At 36.9% G+C, this 19,657-nt stretch overlaps 1 protein-coding gene across 9 annotated transcripts in view; it reads left to right on the top strand.

Moving 5' to 3' along the window:
• Positions 1-19,657, top strand: part of KIF16B (kinesin family member 16B) — a 299,792-nt gene that overhangs the window by 232,297 nt on the left and 47,838 nt on the right. For 8 of the 9 annotated variants that reach the window (XM_054467129.2, XM_054467128.2, XM_054467127.2 and 5 more), the window contains one exon: positions 593-682. The exons of the other annotated variant lie outside the window; for it this stretch is intronic. In XM_054467129.2, coding sequence (XP_054323104.1) covers positions 593-682 — 90 coding nt within the window. The remainder of the gene's footprint in view (positions 1-592; positions 683-19,657) is intronic. 9 annotated transcript variants of the gene reach the window in all.

Below are 19,657 nucleotides of genomic sequence, written 5' to 3'. Positions count from 1 at the left end.
GTCAGGAGCTCAGAAGAAAGGTGGGAAGTGGAGAAAGGAATTGGAGATTCATTGGCCTCTGCTTTAGGTGTGATTGTAAAGGCTGATGTGGTCCATGTGGTCCACCTGCCTCTTCTTGTCACTGTGACCTGTCATATGTGAGCTGATGTGCAACAGAGTTTCCACTCCACCTAGGCTATTAAAGGCTGAATTGATTATTCTCCTTCTGAAAAAAAGCAAAATATACTGTTGTGTTATTATACTAACAATGACTGAGATGCAGTGAGATTTTTTTCCTCTTCCACCTCCTCTTCTTTAAAAGTGTTTCTATAAAAAGGGACACTTTTTATAACCAATTAAGAGATGACCATCTGCCCTTCACTTTACATAGACAAGCTGCCTATAACAAGATCTGAGAGCCAAAGCTGCATGTTTAAGTAAAGTACATTTATTATTTCTAAGTTGTATTTATTCAGCTAGATTAATGTTTTCAGTTCTAGAGAAATTTTACATGCTAATCACTTTTTGTTAATTTAATTTTTAAATTCTTTTGAAAAATTTTAGTGACTTTTGCTTCTTAATGCTTATTCATTTTGGTTTTCCTGGTTAATAGATTACTGTCCTAGATGAGACATGGACTGTATTCAGGCGTTACAGTCGTTTTCGAGAAATGCATAAAACATTGAAGTTAAAATATGCAGAGGTAAGTTATGAAATTATTATCTCCAATTAAGAGCATTCATTTTATAAAGTAAATGAGCTGATTGCATTAGCAATGTTATCTCTGTCTCTCTCTGTCTCTCTCTTTCAGGTACTAGCTTATTAGTGTCACTGAGTCTTATTTCAATAACCCATTTATCAAAGATAACTTTAAAATTTTTCTTCCTTGTTCCATTTCTGTTCTACGCAATTTAAACATTTTCTTAATAGAAGATTTTGAAAGTGATATTGCAATGACAGTAAGTGAACTCCATCCTTCTCATAAATTTTATGGTTAATTTTAAATATGTATTTTAATCAATTTATAACTTCTCAATTATGAGACCTATTAAAATTAAAATAACTTCATATAGATTTACACTTTGTTCTTTAAAAAAGAAAGACAACATTCATGCTTAGTCGTATACTTAATGAGAAGTCAAGTCATAACAGTTATTTTGCCATTGAATGTAGAGGGAAAGGTAGATAGAAAATGTGGAATTATCTAGAGACCAGAAAGCATTTCATGCATCAGATCAAATATCCAGAGGGTATTAATACATTAGTCATCTTTTCCTTTTTGAACAAACACAGGTTTCTCAAGTAATTTTAAGCAAAATATTCCTAGAACGAATGTGTGTTTTCCAAGTGATGATGATGATGATGATGATGATTTTACTTCAACTAAAGGAAGCATTATCTAGGTCCAGCTTTCTGGGAATTTTGTGTTGAACTGACTGCAGATCAATAAACAGTCATTATCTAACTAGCCTGCTTTCACCAAATATTGGTTTTGAGCACTATTTTTATGGTTTTTTATGACATTCTAAAAAATAATTTAGTTAGAAATTTGGTTCACTAATTTGGTTCACATTAAATAATGTTTCCTTAACATTCTCATGGCTTCCACCCTTTTTAAAATCTGATATAAAATACAAAGAGAAATAGCATTTTGTAAATAAAATAGTTCCCTGATGTATAGAAGAATCTTGAGCTCAGGTAGAATTAAGCTGTGTTAGTTTGTTTGCATTGCTCTAAAGGATTACCAGAGACTGGGTAATTTATGAAGAAAAGAGGTTTATTTGACTTACAGTTCTACAGGCTCTACATGAAGCACTTCTGGTGAGGGCCTCAGGAAGCTTCCAATCATGGTGGAATATGAAGGGGAGCCAGTGTGTCACATGGGGAGACAGGAAGCAAGAGAGAAAGGAGGAGGTCCTAGACTGTTTTTCACAATCAGATCTCAAGATACTCATTACCATGGGATACCATAAAGCTATTTGTGAGGAATCTGCCCTCAAGATCCAACACCTCCTACTAGGCCCCACCTCCAACATTGAGGATCATATTTCAACATGAGATTTGGAGGGAACACACATCCAAACCATATCTTAAGCTATCCCTGAAATTCTGTTACTAAGCTGTCACACTCTCTAGTCTTTTATTAAAAATTTAGGAAACTTCAAGTGGGAATTTGTTCCCAAGAGGCTTCATTCCAGAAGTAACAATAATAACATCAAAATCAAGTTATTAAGTTTGTTTCTGCAGTTTAATTTTCATGACTCAAATCAATATTGACAATTAAAAGAAGTATTGTGTACATATGAAATGTACAGAGCAGCTTGTTTTTAAAGTGAGCTTTGCAGCTCATTAACCACTTGGTTTTAAGTTACTACATCAGTATTTTAATAATGGACAGATTTTGCATATTTAATTAAACTCACTGAATTCCCAAAGCAATACCTAGCAAAAGCAATTTCCATGAAATAAAAGCACTCAGACTTTATATATATACACACACACATTCATTCCAGGAGGTATTTATTTTGTATTGATTCTTTTATTAGTCTAACCCATTCTGTGTAGGCACGTTTTTCTGGATTCCAGTAATACTGTGACAGACAAGAACAAAAATTTCTTCTATATATCTTAAATATGGGGCAGACAGTAAACAAGGAGAAAATAATAACTAGCACTTTAAGAGTAAGCATGCAGTGTTGCAGTTACCATTTAAAGTGAGTTACATGCCTTATATGAAAAATAGCAATAAAGAATGGTGGGGCAGAAGGTGTTGGGCACACTTTAGTAAAAGGTCGTTTCAGGGTTGGGCTCTCTGACAAGGTGGCATTCTAGTTGATACATTAGCTGAGAGATATTTAAAAGAGTTTTCAGAGCACCAGTATACAACTCTAATCTGTGTTTTTAAAGAAAACTCCAGAATGAATGTAACAGAAACAATCTTTAAAGATATAATAGAAAAAAACATACCCAAGGTTAAGAATGACATGAACCAGTGAGTCAAAGAAATTACTTGGTACCAGGCAAAATGAATGAACACAGATTATCACATACCTGAGAGTATTTTCCAGAGGAAAAAGGGGGTATTACAAACATGTTTTAAAAAACCTTCAAATGAAGAAAATCAAGTTGGTGTCATTCATTAATTCACTCATCTGTACTGAGCAACTCTGCATGGTGAACACATTGTGAACAAGACAGCTGCATTCCCTCTTCTCATGAAGTAGAGAGAATAAACAGTGAACAGATAAATAAGGCAATTTCAGCTTGTGTAAAGTGAATAAAACCAGGCCTTGTAATAGTGTGGCATGAGAGCTGGGTAGTGGGCTACTTTAGGTGGGGCAGGCCAGGCACACCTTTCTGAAAGAGTGGAATTTGTGCTGAGATCTGAATGTTGAGAAAGAGCCAGTCATGAAAATCTGGAGGTGGGTACGTTGTAACTCACGGGAAGAGCAAGTGCAAAGGCCCTGCAGTAGAACCAAGTTTGGTTTGTTCCAAGAACAAAAAGGCCTGGAAAAGTGGTGAGGATGGTAGAGGAATGTGGGCAAAGAGGTAGGAAGGGACTCTATCATGTGGAGCCTTGAACTGTATTCCTAGTGCATGGGAAGCCACTGGACAGTATTAAGCCTGGTAACAAAGTGGTTTTATTTATACACTTAAAAGGTCATTTTAATGGCCATACCAAGTATGGATTGTTGGGGTGCTAGAGAGCTCAAATCCAGAGTTCTTTTTAGACATTAATTTCAGGATACTTTTAAACACCCAATTGGAACTATCAAGCGAGATGAAGGATATAAGCCTGAAGTTTAAAGGAGAAAGATATTATGAACCTTCTCTTAGAAATACAAGTTATTGTTTGGATCAGGAATAATTAAGAAAATTTTTTTTATTTCTTTTACACTAAGTAAAGTCCTTTTATTTCTGCTTCAATTTCTAGCTAAGTTTCAATCTTCAGACCATTTCTATTCATAGGCGACTTCTGCTCACAGAAGCCCCTTTTCCTGAAGACAGGCTCAGGATCTCAATGTTAGCTAAGAATGGAAATTGGTTCTCCATGTTGTGTTTAATTTTGTGGCTTATAATTATTCTCACATAAGGACAAAAGAATGTTATATATAAAGGAGAACCCATAAACTCATGTGTGCATGTATTTGAAGGAAAACAGACTATGAGAGTGGTGATTTGAAACCTTACAGTAAGCTCCTAAAACAAACACCACATGTTGAAAGGTACAGACCCCGAGGTGTGCCATGCCGTTGTTTGTGTCCATAGCCACAACTCCAACACTTACAGGATGCTGACCGTGGGCCAGGTGCCGTGCTGTGCATCTCATGTGGTTCTCGGATGTCACTGGGAAGTGTGGGGGCTGTTACCCTCCTCGTTTTACAGAGACAGATACTGAAGAGTGGGAGATGTAAATAACTTGCCTTGTATCGAACAGTTGATGAGCAGAAGCCAGTCTCAGGCCATTGCACTCTACTTTCTGTTTCTAAACCAACAATAATATAAAAATGGGAAAAAAAGAATTGTTTCTAAAAGCACAGTAGCCTGTCATTCTAGATCTAAATCTTATTTCACTCACAACAGCATTGTCCATTTAACATTTTTAAGATAAAGCTTAAAATTAAGTTGAATATCAGCTGTCTTTTTTCCTGTAAAGTTCTTTTTTCTCTTACGCAGCTCAGCTTCACGTAGTCTTATTTGCTAAGTATTTGTTGGGACTTGAGATCAATGTTTATTAGGTATTTGTCAATTATTATTGCTCTCATTAGTGCTTATATTGTTACCATCTCTGTAAATAATGCTAATCTGCTCCTCCAAGTGGACTATTTGGCCTGACAACATCCTAGAAATCACTTGATTTGCTAAAGACCTAACTCTTTCAGGAAAGCCAAAGGGTTGACACAAAAGGATCCTGAAAATTTCCTCTCATGGATGACTATTTTATAGCCAAGTGGGAACATATTTTATTTACTTCACTCCTTCACCAGATTGGGCTCATTATTTCTGTGGAAGTAGAAGACTATTCTGGCTCTCTTAATTGCGAGGGTAACAAAATGTTTGATGACAGTATATTTTTAAATGACACATATTAAATTTACCTAGCCATACAAGGCTCCAAAATTTTAATCAAGCTAAGAAATATTGAAAAGCACACTGGAATTCAAAATATACAGAATTAGGAATATGCTTGCCAAGATAGACTCTTCTGTCACCTTAACACTTTAGTTTTAGTTATAGCCTATAGTCTTTTGGAACTTTGTCTAAAATGATATCCTGCCCATTCACATTTCATCTGGAGTTTAGCCATGGTCTCCTGGGGGATATACCTTTAACAGTTTGGTGTGACAGGTCTCTTGATGGAGATTTGTTTTCTTTCAGTAATCTTTTTTCCCCAGTAATAAATTACATGTTCATTATAAAAGATTGACATTATTCAACAATATATACATGGAATGTGAAAGTTCTTCTTAATCTAACCCTCAGTAGGAATGATTTGCAACACTCACCAGGAAGTCCTCCTGGGTCCAGCTATGCATTCAGACTCACGTCTCCCATAGCCCATGCTCAGCATCAGTTTCCCTGGGAAGGACACAGGACAAGAATCACTGCTTGCCAGCAGGGCACAAGAGCTTGGAGAAGCCCCCCAGGCAGTCTCTGGAGCAGTCCACTTGGCTGTCTGAGAGCTGTTCTTGCCTCGCTTCTCCAGGTGATAGCTAACGTACAGAGTTGAGCCCCACGTGCGCATGTGTGAGAACCACTCTGGCCTAGAATCCCGTGCCAGAAGGGAGCCAGTGTCTCTTATAACAACTCCATAGGCAGAATTTCCAGAGTCCCGGCAGCCTGCTGAGTTACCAGTCATCTCGCTCAGAGAAGCCTAAAGCTATGGCTTCCCACCAGACCACCAGACAGCTGTCATTTCTGCCTGTCCAGATGCAACTTATTGAGGCAGGGAGTCGGAGGTGTCATTTTTACCATGAGCATGAGCAACGTTGTCTCGTAACAAACTTGGCATGTCACCTTATCAGGTTTCCAGAATCCTGTTGATGAATATTTGGGTAATTTCCCAATTATTGCTGTTGTGACTACTTCTCTGTAAACATTTTTGAACGTATCTATATGTCTTCTGGTTCATGTGTTAGACTTTCTTTGTGAAGAAATTTGATAATTGCTTAAATGTTCTTAAAGACTTTCTGAAAAACCAAGATCAGTAAAGAATGCGCTAAGTTAGGTAGACGAGAGCCCTGAAAGCCATCACCCTAGCAAGAAAGTTTAAGAATTCCTTAACCATCATTCAGCTAAGCCTTCTAATCTCCCTGTTCACTCACATTCATTTGGTTAATTATTTTCTATAATGTCTCCTTAAGGAGAATGATGTGCTTGTCAACTGAAGACCCCTCAGGAATACTTTATATATATTTGGGTGGTGAGCCAATTAAAGCGGTAAGGAGTTGTTGATTATTAGATATAAGATAAGTCTCTGAATAAAATAGAAGTAACCTAAGGTTAATACAAACAGAACTTAAGAATTGAGCAGACAAGAAGACAGTGGGTTCCATAAAATTCTGGGAAGTTCGGGTTGAGAGCAGGGGAAAAGCAAAAACCAAAGAAAATTTAGTCCTTGTTTTAATTGTATGATGACAGATTTTATGAATAAAAACCTAAATTTTTGTACTTTGTAATACTGAAGAAGGACAGATTTGCTGCATGTGATCTTCAATCATATGTGAACGTTATTGCCATTCTGTTTTCAGATTCACTGTATGAGTAGGCTGAGTTCTTCACTGGAGGTGCTGCATTACTCAGGGTTTTTTAAATTGTTGTTTTATTTGTATTTAATAATCTTTCTTTAATCTTAGCAGTTTCTTCTGGATTTCAAATGGGTTTCCTCTTTTGTTTTGAATTAATTTGTCCTTTTCATCTATTGACATGTATTATGCAAGATAATAGCTCCTTTTGGCATTCATTTTCTGTTCCTCTTCATTGACCTTGTATGGAATCTTAATCAAATTAAACCTATGTTTTTAGGTCTGTAAAATGATAATGCCACAGCTAGTTTGTAGAAGATCGTGAGATCCTCAGATACAATGTGTTATTGAAAGCAACTATGAAGTATTATGCAGCATCTGCCAGAGAGCAGATCTTTGAAATTTTATCATGCAAATAATTTCTGTAGTGCTCTTTTTCTGTATGAAAACTGTGTATTTTTGACTCTATTAAAATCAGTGTAAGGCTTTTAAATATCAATCAAGTTACACTCTCAGAAACAAAGCCCCCATGAAGTGTTCTCTTTTTGTTTCTGTGAGAAGGAGATAGAGTTACTGTTTCTGTCTGGTGTTCATGAAGCTTACCTATAGATCCAGGTCACAATCCGAGAGTCCAGCAAAACAGAAACATAGCTCATCAAGCTGAAGAGAAAAAAACTTTTAAAACCCCATCTCTTTTTCATCCATTAGCACGAGTAGTGAAGAGCTGGTATCCCCCTAGCTTTTTGGATGACTGGTCTGGTATTTTAATAAAGTTGGATGACATGAGGCTGGAAGGTCAGAGGTCACCAGGAGAGTTACTGCTTCCAGGAGATTCACAGATGCCAACTCCTGTCTGATTTTTTTAAAAAGACTTTATTTTGATACATTTAACAAGGAGTCCTTCTTTTCAAATGCTAGAGCCTAATGAGCACTGCTATGGACTGAATGTTTGTGTTCCTCCTAAATTGTGTTGAAATTTAACCTACAATTTGTTGGTATTAAGAGATGGGGCCTTTGGGGGTGACTAGGTCATGAGACCCTCATAAATGGGATTAGTACCTGAGGGAGCTTGCCCCCACCTCCTGCCATGTGAGAACACAGAAGGTGCCATCTGTGGAGAACAAGACCTCAGTAGATACTGAATCTGCTTACACCCTGATCTTGGACTTCACAGCCTTCAGAACTGTGAGCAGTAAATTTCTGTTGTTTACAAATTACCCAGTCTAAGGTATTTTGTTATAGCAGCCCAAACGGACTAAGTCAGGCACCTTACTTTTCAAGGATGTAAATCTCAGTGAAACAGATGAAGCACTGGAATCAATCATTGAGTGTCTTTTGATGATATTCTTGGCTAAATGATTCTGAAGCCAGTTTGTGCTGTTGTGCTTAGAGGGAAGAGAATGAATTTTGAAAATGAGACATTTCATGTATTAAAATGTACAATCAAAACAAGTGCTAAGGGATGCCTGTGCGTCATGAGAGTATAAGCTACATGGAACAGTTCATGTTGCTTGTCTTCATCATAACTAAGTTATCGCAGTGAGTCATTAGAGTCCCCAAGTTTCAAACACAATCAGCCTCAATCAGCCACATCCCTAGGGAGTTCCCTTCTCCCCACAAAGCTGAGAGAAAAATATTTTGAGAGGCTTCCATAAAAATGGAAAATTGCTGTGTTAGAGCAATTGTTCTCTCACATCTGGCATTCTGTGAGTGCCCAGTAAATACTAGTGGGAGAGAAGAAAACGACTAGGCAAGAGGTTATTTAATTTGTAGATGGACTTTCTAACTGAAAGTGTTGATGAACCATTTCTCATCTTCTTTATTTTCTGAGCAGCACCAAAGAAAGAAATGAAAAGAATTTGGCTATTGGCCTTGTATTTGTCTTGGACAACTATTGACCATCTATTATTCAAATGTATTATAACAGTTTTATTACTAGCATTTCAAGTTTAATATAAAAATTGCAAATCTGCTCACCACCCAAATTATAGTGCTACCAACCGCAGCCACAGAGAGCACCCAGTAAGCCTTAGATAAATTCAGTTGCACCAAGCCCTCAGCCTCCTTGAATTTCTAAATAGCAAACAGCTGTGCAGACAAAAATAGAATACAGCCAGCTTCCTGACCTTGTACATTATCAGAGGCCCAGATAGTTCACTGTATGGTTTGTATCACACCATTCTCTTCAACTGGTAGATAAATAGCATTTAAATCACTGCTTTCAAGGATGAGTGGAGGCGCAGTGAGCATCCAAATTACCTGGGAAGCTTTTCCAAAATATGCAGACTCAGGCCCCAAACTAGGAATTTCTTATTCAGTAAATCTGACTTGGGCCTCAGGAGTGTGTAATTGGGAGAAAATCCTCCATAGGATGTTCTCTGGACCACTGATTAAGACATTGCCTGCCCTCTTTTGCATCTATCTTGGGAGCATTAGTTGATTTTTTTTTTATTTCAATAGATGTTTGGGGAACAGGTGTGTTTGGTTACATGGATAAGTTCATTAGTGGTTAGTGGCGATTTCTGAGATTTTGGTGTACCCATCACTTGAGCAGTGTACACTGTACCCAATATGTAGTCTATTATCCCTAATCCTCCCTCCCACCCTTTCACCTGAGTCCCCAAAGTCCATTGTATCATGTTTCCTCATAGTTTAGCTCCCACTTATGAGTGAGAACATATGATGTTTGGTTTTTCATTCCTGAGGTACTTCACTAGGATAATGGTCTCCAATTCCATCCACGTTGCTGCAAATGCCATTATTTTGTTTCTTTTTATGGCTGAGTAGTATTCCGTGTGTGTTTGTGTGTGTGCATACATGTATACATATACATACATATATGTGTGTGTATATATACACACACATATATGCATATACATACACACATATATATGTTATTTTTATATATATATATATAAAACATTTTCTTTATCCACTTGATTGATGGGCATTTGGGCTGATTCCATGTTTTTGCAATTGTGAATTGTGTTGCCATAAACATGTGTGTGCAAGTGTCTTTTTCGTATAATGACTTCTTTTCCTCTGGGTCGATACCCAGTAGTAGGCTTGCTGGATCAAATGGTAGATCTGCTTTTAGTTCTTTAAGGTATCGCCATACTGTTTTCTATAGTGGTTGTACTAGTTTACATTCCCACCAGCAAGTGTAAAAGTGTTCCCTTTTTACCACATCCATGCCAACATCTTTTTTTTTTTATTTTTTAAATTATGGCCGTCCTTGCAGGAGTAAGGTGGTATCGCACTGTGGGTTTGGTTTGCATTTAACTGATAATTAGTGATGTTGAGCATTTTTTCATACGTTTATTGGCCATTTGTATATCTTCTTTTGAGAATTGTCTATTCATGTCCTTAGCCCACTTTTTGATGGGATTATTTGTGTGTGTGTGTTTTTTTTTTTTTTTTTTTTTTGCTGATTTCTTTGAGTTCCTTATAGATTTTGGATATTATTCCTTTGTTGAATACATAGTTTGCAAAGATTTTCTCCCACTCTATGGGCTGTCTGTTTATTCTGCTGATTATTTCTTTTGCTGTGCAGAAGCTTTTTAGTTTAATTAAGTCCCATCTATTTATCTTTGTTTTCTGTTGCATTTGCTTTTGGGTTCTTGGTCATGAAGGCTTTCCCTAAACCAATTTCTAGAAGAGTTTTTCCAATGTTATCTTCTAGAATTTTTATGGTTTCAGGTCTTCTATTAAGTCTTTGATTCATCCTGAGTTGATTTGCATATAGGGTGAGAGCTGATGATCCAGTTTCATTCTTCTACCTGTAGCTTGCCAATTATCCCAGCACCATTTGTTGAATAGGGTGTCCTATCCCCACTTTATGTTTTTATTTGCTTTGTCAAAGATCAGTTGGCTGTAAGTATTTGGGTTTACTTCTGGGTTCTCTATTGTGTTGGTCTACGTGCCTATTTTTATACCAGTAACATGCTGTTTTGGTGACTGTAGCCTTATAGTATAGTTTGAAGTTGGGTAAAGTGACGCCTCTAGATTTGTTCTTTTTGCTTAGTCTTGCTTTGGCTATGTGGGCTCTTTTTGGGTTCCATAGGAATTTTAGGGTTTTTTTTTCTAGTTCTGTGAAAAATGATGATGGTATTTTGATGGGAATTGCATTGAATTTGTAGATTGCTTTTGTCAGTATGGTCATTTTCACAATATTGATTCTACCCATGTATGAGCATGGAATGTGTTTCCATTTGTTTGTGTCATCTATAATTTCTTTCAGCAGTGTTTTGTAGTTTTCCTTGTAGAGGTCTCTCACTTCCTATACACATTTCTAAGTTTTTGTTTTCTTTCAGCTATTGTAAAAGGGGTTGATTTCTTGATTTGATTCTCCGCTTGGTTGCTGTTGGTGTATAGCAGCACTAGTGATTTGTATACATTCATTTTGTATCCTGAAACTTTACTGAATTCATTTATCAGATCTAGGAGCTTTTTGGATGAGTCTTCAGGGTTTTCTAGGTATACAATTATATCATCACGAACAGTGACAGTTTGACTTCCTCTTTCTGATTTGGATGCCCTTTCTTTCTTTCTCTTGTCTGATTGCTCTGGCTAGGACTTCTAGTACTATGTTGAATAGAAGTGGTGAAAGTGGGCATCCCCCTTGTCTTGCTCCAGTTCTCAGTGGGAATGCTTTCAGCTTTTCTCTGTTCAGTATATTGTTGGCTGTGGGTTTGTCATAGATGGCTTTTACTAACTTAAGGTATGTCCCTTCTATGCCGATTTTCCTGAGGGTTTTAATCATAAAGGGATGCTGGATTTTGTCAAGTCCCTTTTCTGTATCTCTTGAGATGATCAAGGGATTTTTGTTTTCAATCCTGTTTATGTGGGGTGTCACATTTATTGACTTGGGTATGTTAAACCATCTCTGCATCCCTGGTATGAAACCCACTTGATCATGGGTGGATTATCTTTTTGATATGCTGTTGGATTTGGTTAGCTAGTATTTTGTTGAGGATTTTTGCATCTATGTTCATCAGGGATATTGGCCTGTAGTTTTCTTTTTTGGTTGTTATGTTCTTTCCTGTTTTTGGTATTAGGGTGATACTGGTTTTAAAGAATGCTTTAGGGTGGATTCCCTCTTTCTCTATCTTTTGGAATAGTTTCAATAGGATGGATACCATTTCTTCTTTGAATGTCTGATAGAATTCAGCTGCAGGTTGATTTTTCATTAGTGTAAAGCACCAGACCTAAAAGATGATTTCCAGTGACAAATATTCTTGTCAAAATTAATGACAGACTCATTCAAACCTAGGCAGTGGAGAAGAAATGTTAATTGTCTCTTTGATCACCAAAGATGTGGACTTTATTACTCTTTCCTCTGCAATAAACAAGGAAACTTCCATAGCAATGAGCTTGGAACTGTTTGCACATTGTGAAATGCCAGCACCCTGAGGGATCTTAACGATTGGATAGTCCAGTTTTCATTTTAGAAATGAGGAATCAAGTACCTATGGAGAGTTTTGTTAAGGTCACACCAAGATTTAGGGCATGGGGCAAGGTTCATGTCTCCTAATTCCTGGTCCCATGCTCTTTGTCTGAACCTCCCTCTCTATGGCCATGTTCACTTTAAAAGGGAAAATTCACAGAATTCTCTAAATGAGACCAAAGAAAAGAAAGCCTATTCTCCGTAAAAATCTGTTACATAGCAAGTCTCCATGGATGATAACAATGACAGGTTCCTGTCATGTCTGTCTCTGCGACAATTCAAATCATAGTAAGAAATGGAAAATACACTTTAGTTACTTCATCTGTGTATTTATTCTTAAAAATGAAATATTTCATATTCACAGATCTGAAGTATTTTTCACTTTAAAAAATGTTTGTGGCACATATGAATGTCCTCAAGTTTACGTTCACTGGGTCATGTCTGAATGAAACTGACACTGGGCTTTGGGGAAAATGAGACTTCATGTGGAAAAGTTACAATATTTATACCAGATATAACTGGAAGGTGGTATAGTGCTAACTATGTTTCCAAATTTGATTTTATATCTAGGATGACTCTAAGTTTTAGCTCTTTGGTGACAACAGGACAGCAGCTTCTGTTAGGGATATATTCTGATTTTAATCACTGGCTGCTTCATATTGACCACCAACAATGAATTCTGTCTTGTTCCTTCAGTCAGCTGATATTTCAGGAGGGTTCTAGTATGTTGCAAACTCTGGTCTAGGTTCAGAAGAGATGCTCATAAATATTGTGTGGTATGGGCTTAAGTTACCCTATCAGGAGTCTAAAGGTAGCTCATTACTCCCTTCATAATCCAGCTAGGTTGTCCTGAAGAGTTGCTGCTTTATGCCTCTAACAAATCAAACTTGGAAGAGAATTGCTTATTTGTTTGTGAGTATATTTCTCAGTGACAGCTGTTCTTATAAGGCCTTGGGAGCTGCTATTAATTTTGAGTAGTCAGAAATGCTTCTATCTAGTCAGATGTGAGAATTATGGAGCCTCTGATGAGTTTTTATTATTTGCATTTCTCAAAAGCTACAATGGCCTAAATTTACAGTCACAAACCTTTAGGGTGCAGATGTTTCAAAAGCTGCTAGTTACCATGTAGGTGGGTCTACTTGCAAAAGACAGGTTATAGCAGATTTGACCAATTCGAGTGCTATGTTGTATTTTTTCTTCTAATCTTTAAAAATTGGGAAAAAGTTAGATAGCCAAATATCACAGGAGTAAAGAAAATGACTAGTAAATGAGGAATGACAACAAAGTACACTTTTATCAGGTGTTAACAGAAGTCAAATGTTTTCCTTTTATTAGTAAAGACTCCACAACTTTATTAGTTCTGAATTTCCTTTCAGTGATTTATAACCCAGTTTTAGCTGCTCAGTTGTTAAAAATCATAAAAGATAGGCAAGGCTTTTTATTACCCGTTTTAATTTCTTTTCTATATTTTAGGGCTGCCATTATTTATATCCAAAGTAATAGCGATGCCATTTATCAAAATGGCTTATGCTGTCTGTTGCCTCCAAGACCACCTGCACTTAATAAAGGGTCTGGCTCGACTAAAATGTGAACTTTGCCAAGAGAAAAGGCTTTCAAAAACAGGAAACTTTTCCATTACATTTTTCCATTACATGTCTTCTTGATGGCAGCAGACTGGCTGACCTATCTTATTATAATGTAATAAACATTGAAGTCAGGATTTGAGCCTGATAACTCTTAGAAGAAAATTGGGCTGTGTCAGTTCACTGGGAATCAGAAAGAGAAAAATCAACTTGTAGATGAAAATTTCACTCTGAGATAAATATTACAATATCAGCAGAGAGAATGCTGACTGTATTTCTAATATGCATACATATACATACAGCTAGCTAACCTGCTAGATGGATGATACTCAATGCTTTCATAATTCCCAACCCTGGTATTCATGAATAATTATAAAATAATTTATATTATAAAATAGCTTATAAGATTTAAGTAAATACTAATTGTCTTAGCTTACTCTTTTGAGAATTCTTCATATAGATCTATTTTTCAACCAAAAATTTAGAGGCTTGTTGGTTGAACATACAAAATAAAGCTAATTACTTGGGTTTTTAGACTTCACAAGCACTGAAGAAGGGAAAGACAAATTTCATTGGAAATCGGTAGGCCTCAAATTATTGATTTCATTTTTTAATGGCTTTTATTTCAGTTCTTTTGTCTTTTGAATATATTTTATTCACCAAATTGCAAAACAAGCTTGCCATTATGCTTTTCTTAGGCCTAAGAAATACGCTATTGTAATCCTCATTTGTTTGTTTCCTGTGTTTTACTCTACGTAACCAAATTTTATAATGAAACAAAGTAGGCCATAGGGCTGTTGTTAAACTCTCCTTCAGCATTCTCTAGGCCTATCATATCTGTCACAAATATCCAATTTATTTGACCTTAGTCATCATTTCTAACTTTAATACACAGTTTTCCCATAAGAGCTCAAATATCTTTGCATTGTTTCCCACTCCTGCTGTAAGGATAATAGCTATAACAGGAAAAGATGACATTTTAAGGGTTTTCTCATGAATACTGCATTTCTGTTTGTGTCTGTCCTTTTTCTGTTCTACAACCTCTTGAAAAAGTAATATGTTTCATTATTGTATCAGGCCTCATTTTCCTTCTGCACATCTGAGCCTTACTTCAAATGAGAATACTGTGATTTCATAGGAAGTAAGATACCTTCCTCAAAAGCAGTATAGCCAAGATAATAGGTAAAATATCTCTATGGTATCTAAAGTGTTACTTCTAACGCTGTGTAGGGAGATTTTAATCATCAGCATCTGAGTTATAGAATTTCAGAAATGAAATGAAACTTAAACATCTTGGTTCAATTTCTTCATTTTCACGATGATGAAACTAGGAACTAGAGAAGTTTTTATACATTGCTCCAGATTATACAACCAGCTATTTGCTAAGCTGAGACTTGAAATCCAGTTGCCCCAAATCTTAGGTTATTAAAAGAAAAAGACATATGGTGTTAATTTAACTCTTCCATTAAATTTGTAAAAAGAATAATCATTTTTTACTGTTTCTATAAAAATGATGCATGTTCATTTATGAAAATTTTACATAATACAAGGAAATATAAGAAAAAAAGCAACAGATTATCCCAAAATGATTCTATAAATCTGATTAATGTTACCATTTAATGAACATTATTTTAAGTATCTAAATGAATAGGCACAGATAAGAGGATGGAGATGTAGATTGACAAAAAAGAAATTAAAATCGAAGAATAGGGAAAAGAGTGAAATAACTTTACGACATTGTGTTTATTCTAGATATGCTATTTTTAAGTATAAACATTACATTTAATTTTACTTGAACAGAAGTGAAAGAAAATGAAAACTGAAGAAATTGCTGAACTTCAAATTAAATTTTCTTCACCACATGATATATTGTCTCTAAAATATATGTGACTTTAAGATTATTTTTAAAATTGAAATGTTAAGGTCACTAGTTTTCAAATGATGTGTTTCCATTTTATAAATTACCAATTGGCTCTTCTAACAGAGATAAAATTAACTTTATTTTCTCCCACCTCCCAATTTTTTTAAGTTATATTCTGAGATCTTTACATTGTGCTATCTTGTGGTTGGATATTTTAGGTCATTCAGTATGTTTTTGAAAGATGCACCTTGATGTGTTTTATCTGAGTTCTTATCTGCTTAAGAATGTGTATTGTGGCACTTGAAAGACCCTTTGGTTAGATATAAACTTTTTGGGTCACATTTCTTTTATCACATTTTATTTTGTGTTGTTATTTTCTCTGCTCTGTGTGCTGCGTGCTAATCTGTTTTTATTGTGCTTGTTCTGCACTTGTTCCTTCTACTGGGGCTTTAATTCCCATCGTGTTTTTGTTTCTTCCACCTCTTTCTTAAGTCCTGCTGGCTCACATTTTTTTGTGGAAGGAAGGAGGGTGCAGAGGCACTGATTTTTTTTAAGTTTTTTTTTTCATTTGAGAATAGCTTTAGACTGTGTTTTTGCCTTTTAATTTGCCTTGTAATATTTTGTTGAAAGCTAGACATGATATATTGGGTAAAAGGAATTGAGGTAGATTGATTTTTAGTGTGAGGTTTTATGTTTATCTGGCTAAGATATAGGCTAAGTTTATTGGTTGATGTAGATGTGGTGTCAGAGGCTAAAATTTCCTCTAGTGCCCTTGTTTTTGTCTTCCATTGTTGTCTTTGGACTTTCCTGGAGTCTTTTAAAATAGGGTCTGAGGCTTACAGTTCTTTCAGCTGTAATCCCTGTTACGCAGCAGCCTCATGATGTGATGTTAAGGTATGGTAAGAGGAAGCCTTTTATAGTCCTAGGGTAGTTTTCAGTCTTTTCATGAGCCTGCGTTGAGTGTTTCACTTAGCCCTGGTCGGTTAGGCTCTGGTAAAACCTAAGGTAGTTAGGTTCTGGTAAAACACTTTCTCTTAAGAGCAAGCCTTGTGAAGGAGAACAGAGAGCTCTGGGAATATTTAAAAATGGTTACTTTTTCCTTCCCCTGCTCGATCCCCCAATGTCACAGTGAGAACACATCATTTGAAAACTAGAATCCAACTTCACAGTGAGAACCTGGTGGGGCTCCTGTAAGTAAAACTCTCGAAAGTGTGGAGACCTTCCTCAAGACTGGCCCCCCTCAGAGATTTTACCAATCTCGCTAGACTATATTTGAGCCTCCAGAGATTCTGGAATTACAGTTTATAGTGTTTCTGCCAATACTGGCTCTAGCAGCAGGCCTCAGTGCCAGGCTGAGTAATGATTCTCTGTGTCCACCTGTCTGTCTCTGCAGTCTGAGGGCAGTAGTTTGCCCTGTGATCTCACTTCTCCACTGGATCTAAGAAGAGTTGTTGATCTTCATTTATTTTTCAACTTTTTTCTTGTCATGAGAACAGGAGTAACTTTTCAGCTCCTCATGTGTAGGATCAGAAACCAGAAGTCCTATTTTAGAGTACTTTTAGATTTATAGAAAAAAATCTGAAGATAGTACAGAGTTCTCATATACCATACTCAGTTTCCCCTAGTATTAACATCTGCCATTAGTATAGTACATTTGTCATAACTAGTGAACCAATACTGGTACATTATTATTAACTAATGTCTATACTTTATTGATATTTTCTTAGTTTTTACCTAATGGCCTTTTTCTGTTCCAAGATCCCACCCAGGACACCCCATTATATTTAGTCATTATGTCTCCATAGGCCCCTCTTCACTGTAAAAGTTTCTTGTACTTGCCTTGTTTTCAGTGACCTTGACACTCTTGAGGAAGACTTGTTATGCATTTTTGGGAGGGAGACCACAGAGGTAAAAATGCCATTTTTTTTATTTATTATTATTATTATTATTATTATACTTTAGGCTCTATGGTACATGTGTGCAACGTGCAGGTAAGTTACATATGTATACATGTGCCATGCTGGTGCGCTGCACCCACCAACTCGTCATCTAGCATTAGGTATATCTCCCAATGCTATCCCTCCCCACTCCCCCCACCCCACAACAGTCCCCGAAGTGTGATGTTCCCCTTCCTGTGTCCATGTGTTCTCATTGTTCAATTCCCACCTATGAGTGAGAATATGCGGTGTTTGGTTTTTTGTTCTTGCGATAGTTTACTGAGAATGATGATTATCATATCATCTCAAGGATATATACTATCAGTATGACTTACCACTGTTGATACTTGACCACGTGGCTGAAGTTTCTCTACTGTAGAGTTGCTTGTTTTTCTTCCTTTCCACTCTGTATTATTTGGAAGGAAGTTACTATGCATAGCACACATTTCAGGAGTGGGGAAATAATGGGCTACTTTCTTGAGGGTAAAACATCTACATAAATTATTTGGAATTATTCTGAAGTGATAGTTGAGTTACCCATTTATTTATTTAATTCTGTCATTCTATTTTGGGTTACCCACCAATACTTTATTTTATTTTTCAAAGTGAATCTGAATCCCCCATTTATTTATTTATTCAATTATTCTATTTTGGGTTATCCACCAATACTTTTTCTTTCTAATTTTCTTTTTCAAATTGTCTCAGCTTTGGCCACTGGGAGCTCTTTCACTTGATGTCTGTGTTCCTTTGAGACACTGCGTCTTGTGTTTTTGTTTTCAAGCACTTCGTGCTTTCTGGCGCCACAGGCTGCTTCAGGCTCATCGTGTATATTCCCTGCCCCATCCTGGAATCAGCCGTTTCTCCAAGAACTGGCTCGCTTTGCTTCCTCTTTTTTACCCTTATTTTCTCTTCTTTCAATGTGTGTATTATTTACTTCTTTGGGCTCTATTTAGAGATGGATTTTGTGGTTCCTACGTGACTATTAATTCTCTGAATTCCTCCTGGGTAGCTTTGGCTGATCCCACTTACGGTGTATCCTCTTGAGCTGCCTTTTGCTTATGTTTGATTCAATGGCACCTCACCTCACCCTTTTTAAACATAGTTTCAGTTTTGCTTCCTTCTAATTATTTCTCATCTTTAAGGGAAGTGTTCTAATTGTTGTGGGAAAACACCAGTGCTTTGTGGGAGCAAGGAGGGGCAGAAGCTGGGGAGGAGGAGGGCAGCTATGGCATGCGCAGACCACTTAGAATTGTCCTGAAACGGTTTTCACCAATTTTTTCCTTCACTTTGAGACACGTCTTCTCTTGTTTTCTGGTTCATGGGGGCTGTGGAGTTGCTGGCTGTGGGCGATAAAGCCAAACGCTTGCTCTCTGGCGTTTCCTGCCTCTGTCGCTGGAGACAGGGACTTCCCCAGGCCCCTCCTCTCACAGCCCCTGCTCACCTTCCTCTTTGAGTGGAATTGCACCCTGATCTTTTTCTCATCCCCATATTTAGCATGGGCAGAATGCAGGTGAGGGTGAGGGTGGTTCTAGGCCACCCTTGTCTCCCGTCATCTCTTCTCTCTGTGGTGGTCTTCTGGATGCTGCTGCCTGGCCAATAGTTTGAGCTGTGGCGGTTTCCCACTTCAGAGACAGTGTTGGCGGTGGTAGCGGTGTTTTGAAGAAGGTGAGAGGAACAAATCAAGTCGTTGCTCCACCATCTTTAACCAGAATGGTTTCACCAATTTTTATGGTTTACAGAAAGATTATTTTTGGTGCAGTCACGCTTTTCAACATGAGACTCTCTCCAAAGAAGTTATAAGGGGAAATGATAATGCTTGTTCTTTACGAAAATGAAATCTTAGAGAAAGAAAGAAATTCTTTTTCCTCCATTACTGAATCCCAAGTGTCTTGAACATTTTTATGTAATTCAGAAATACTTACCTGAGATGCTTTAGAATGTAGTTGTCGAGAGGAATATATAGAACTTCAGGAACTTTAATTTCTTGAAATATAGGACACTGTATCTCCTTTGTCAGAGGCTACAGAGGAAATCCAAGAGGAGTCTCTCCACCTACAGATTGTCATTCACTGTTCCTGACAGTACTTCCCATGAAAATCAAAACT

Source organism: Pongo pygmaeus, chromosome 21 (genome assembly GCF_028885625.2).
Source record: "Pongo pygmaeus isolate AG05252 chromosome 21, NHGRI_mPonPyg2-v2.0_pri, whole genome shotgun sequence".
NCBI classification, from domain to species: domain Eukaryota; kingdom Metazoa; phylum Chordata; class Mammalia; order Primates; family Hominidae; genus Pongo; species Pongo pygmaeus.
This window is presented reverse-complemented; position numbering and strand designations above follow the sequence as displayed.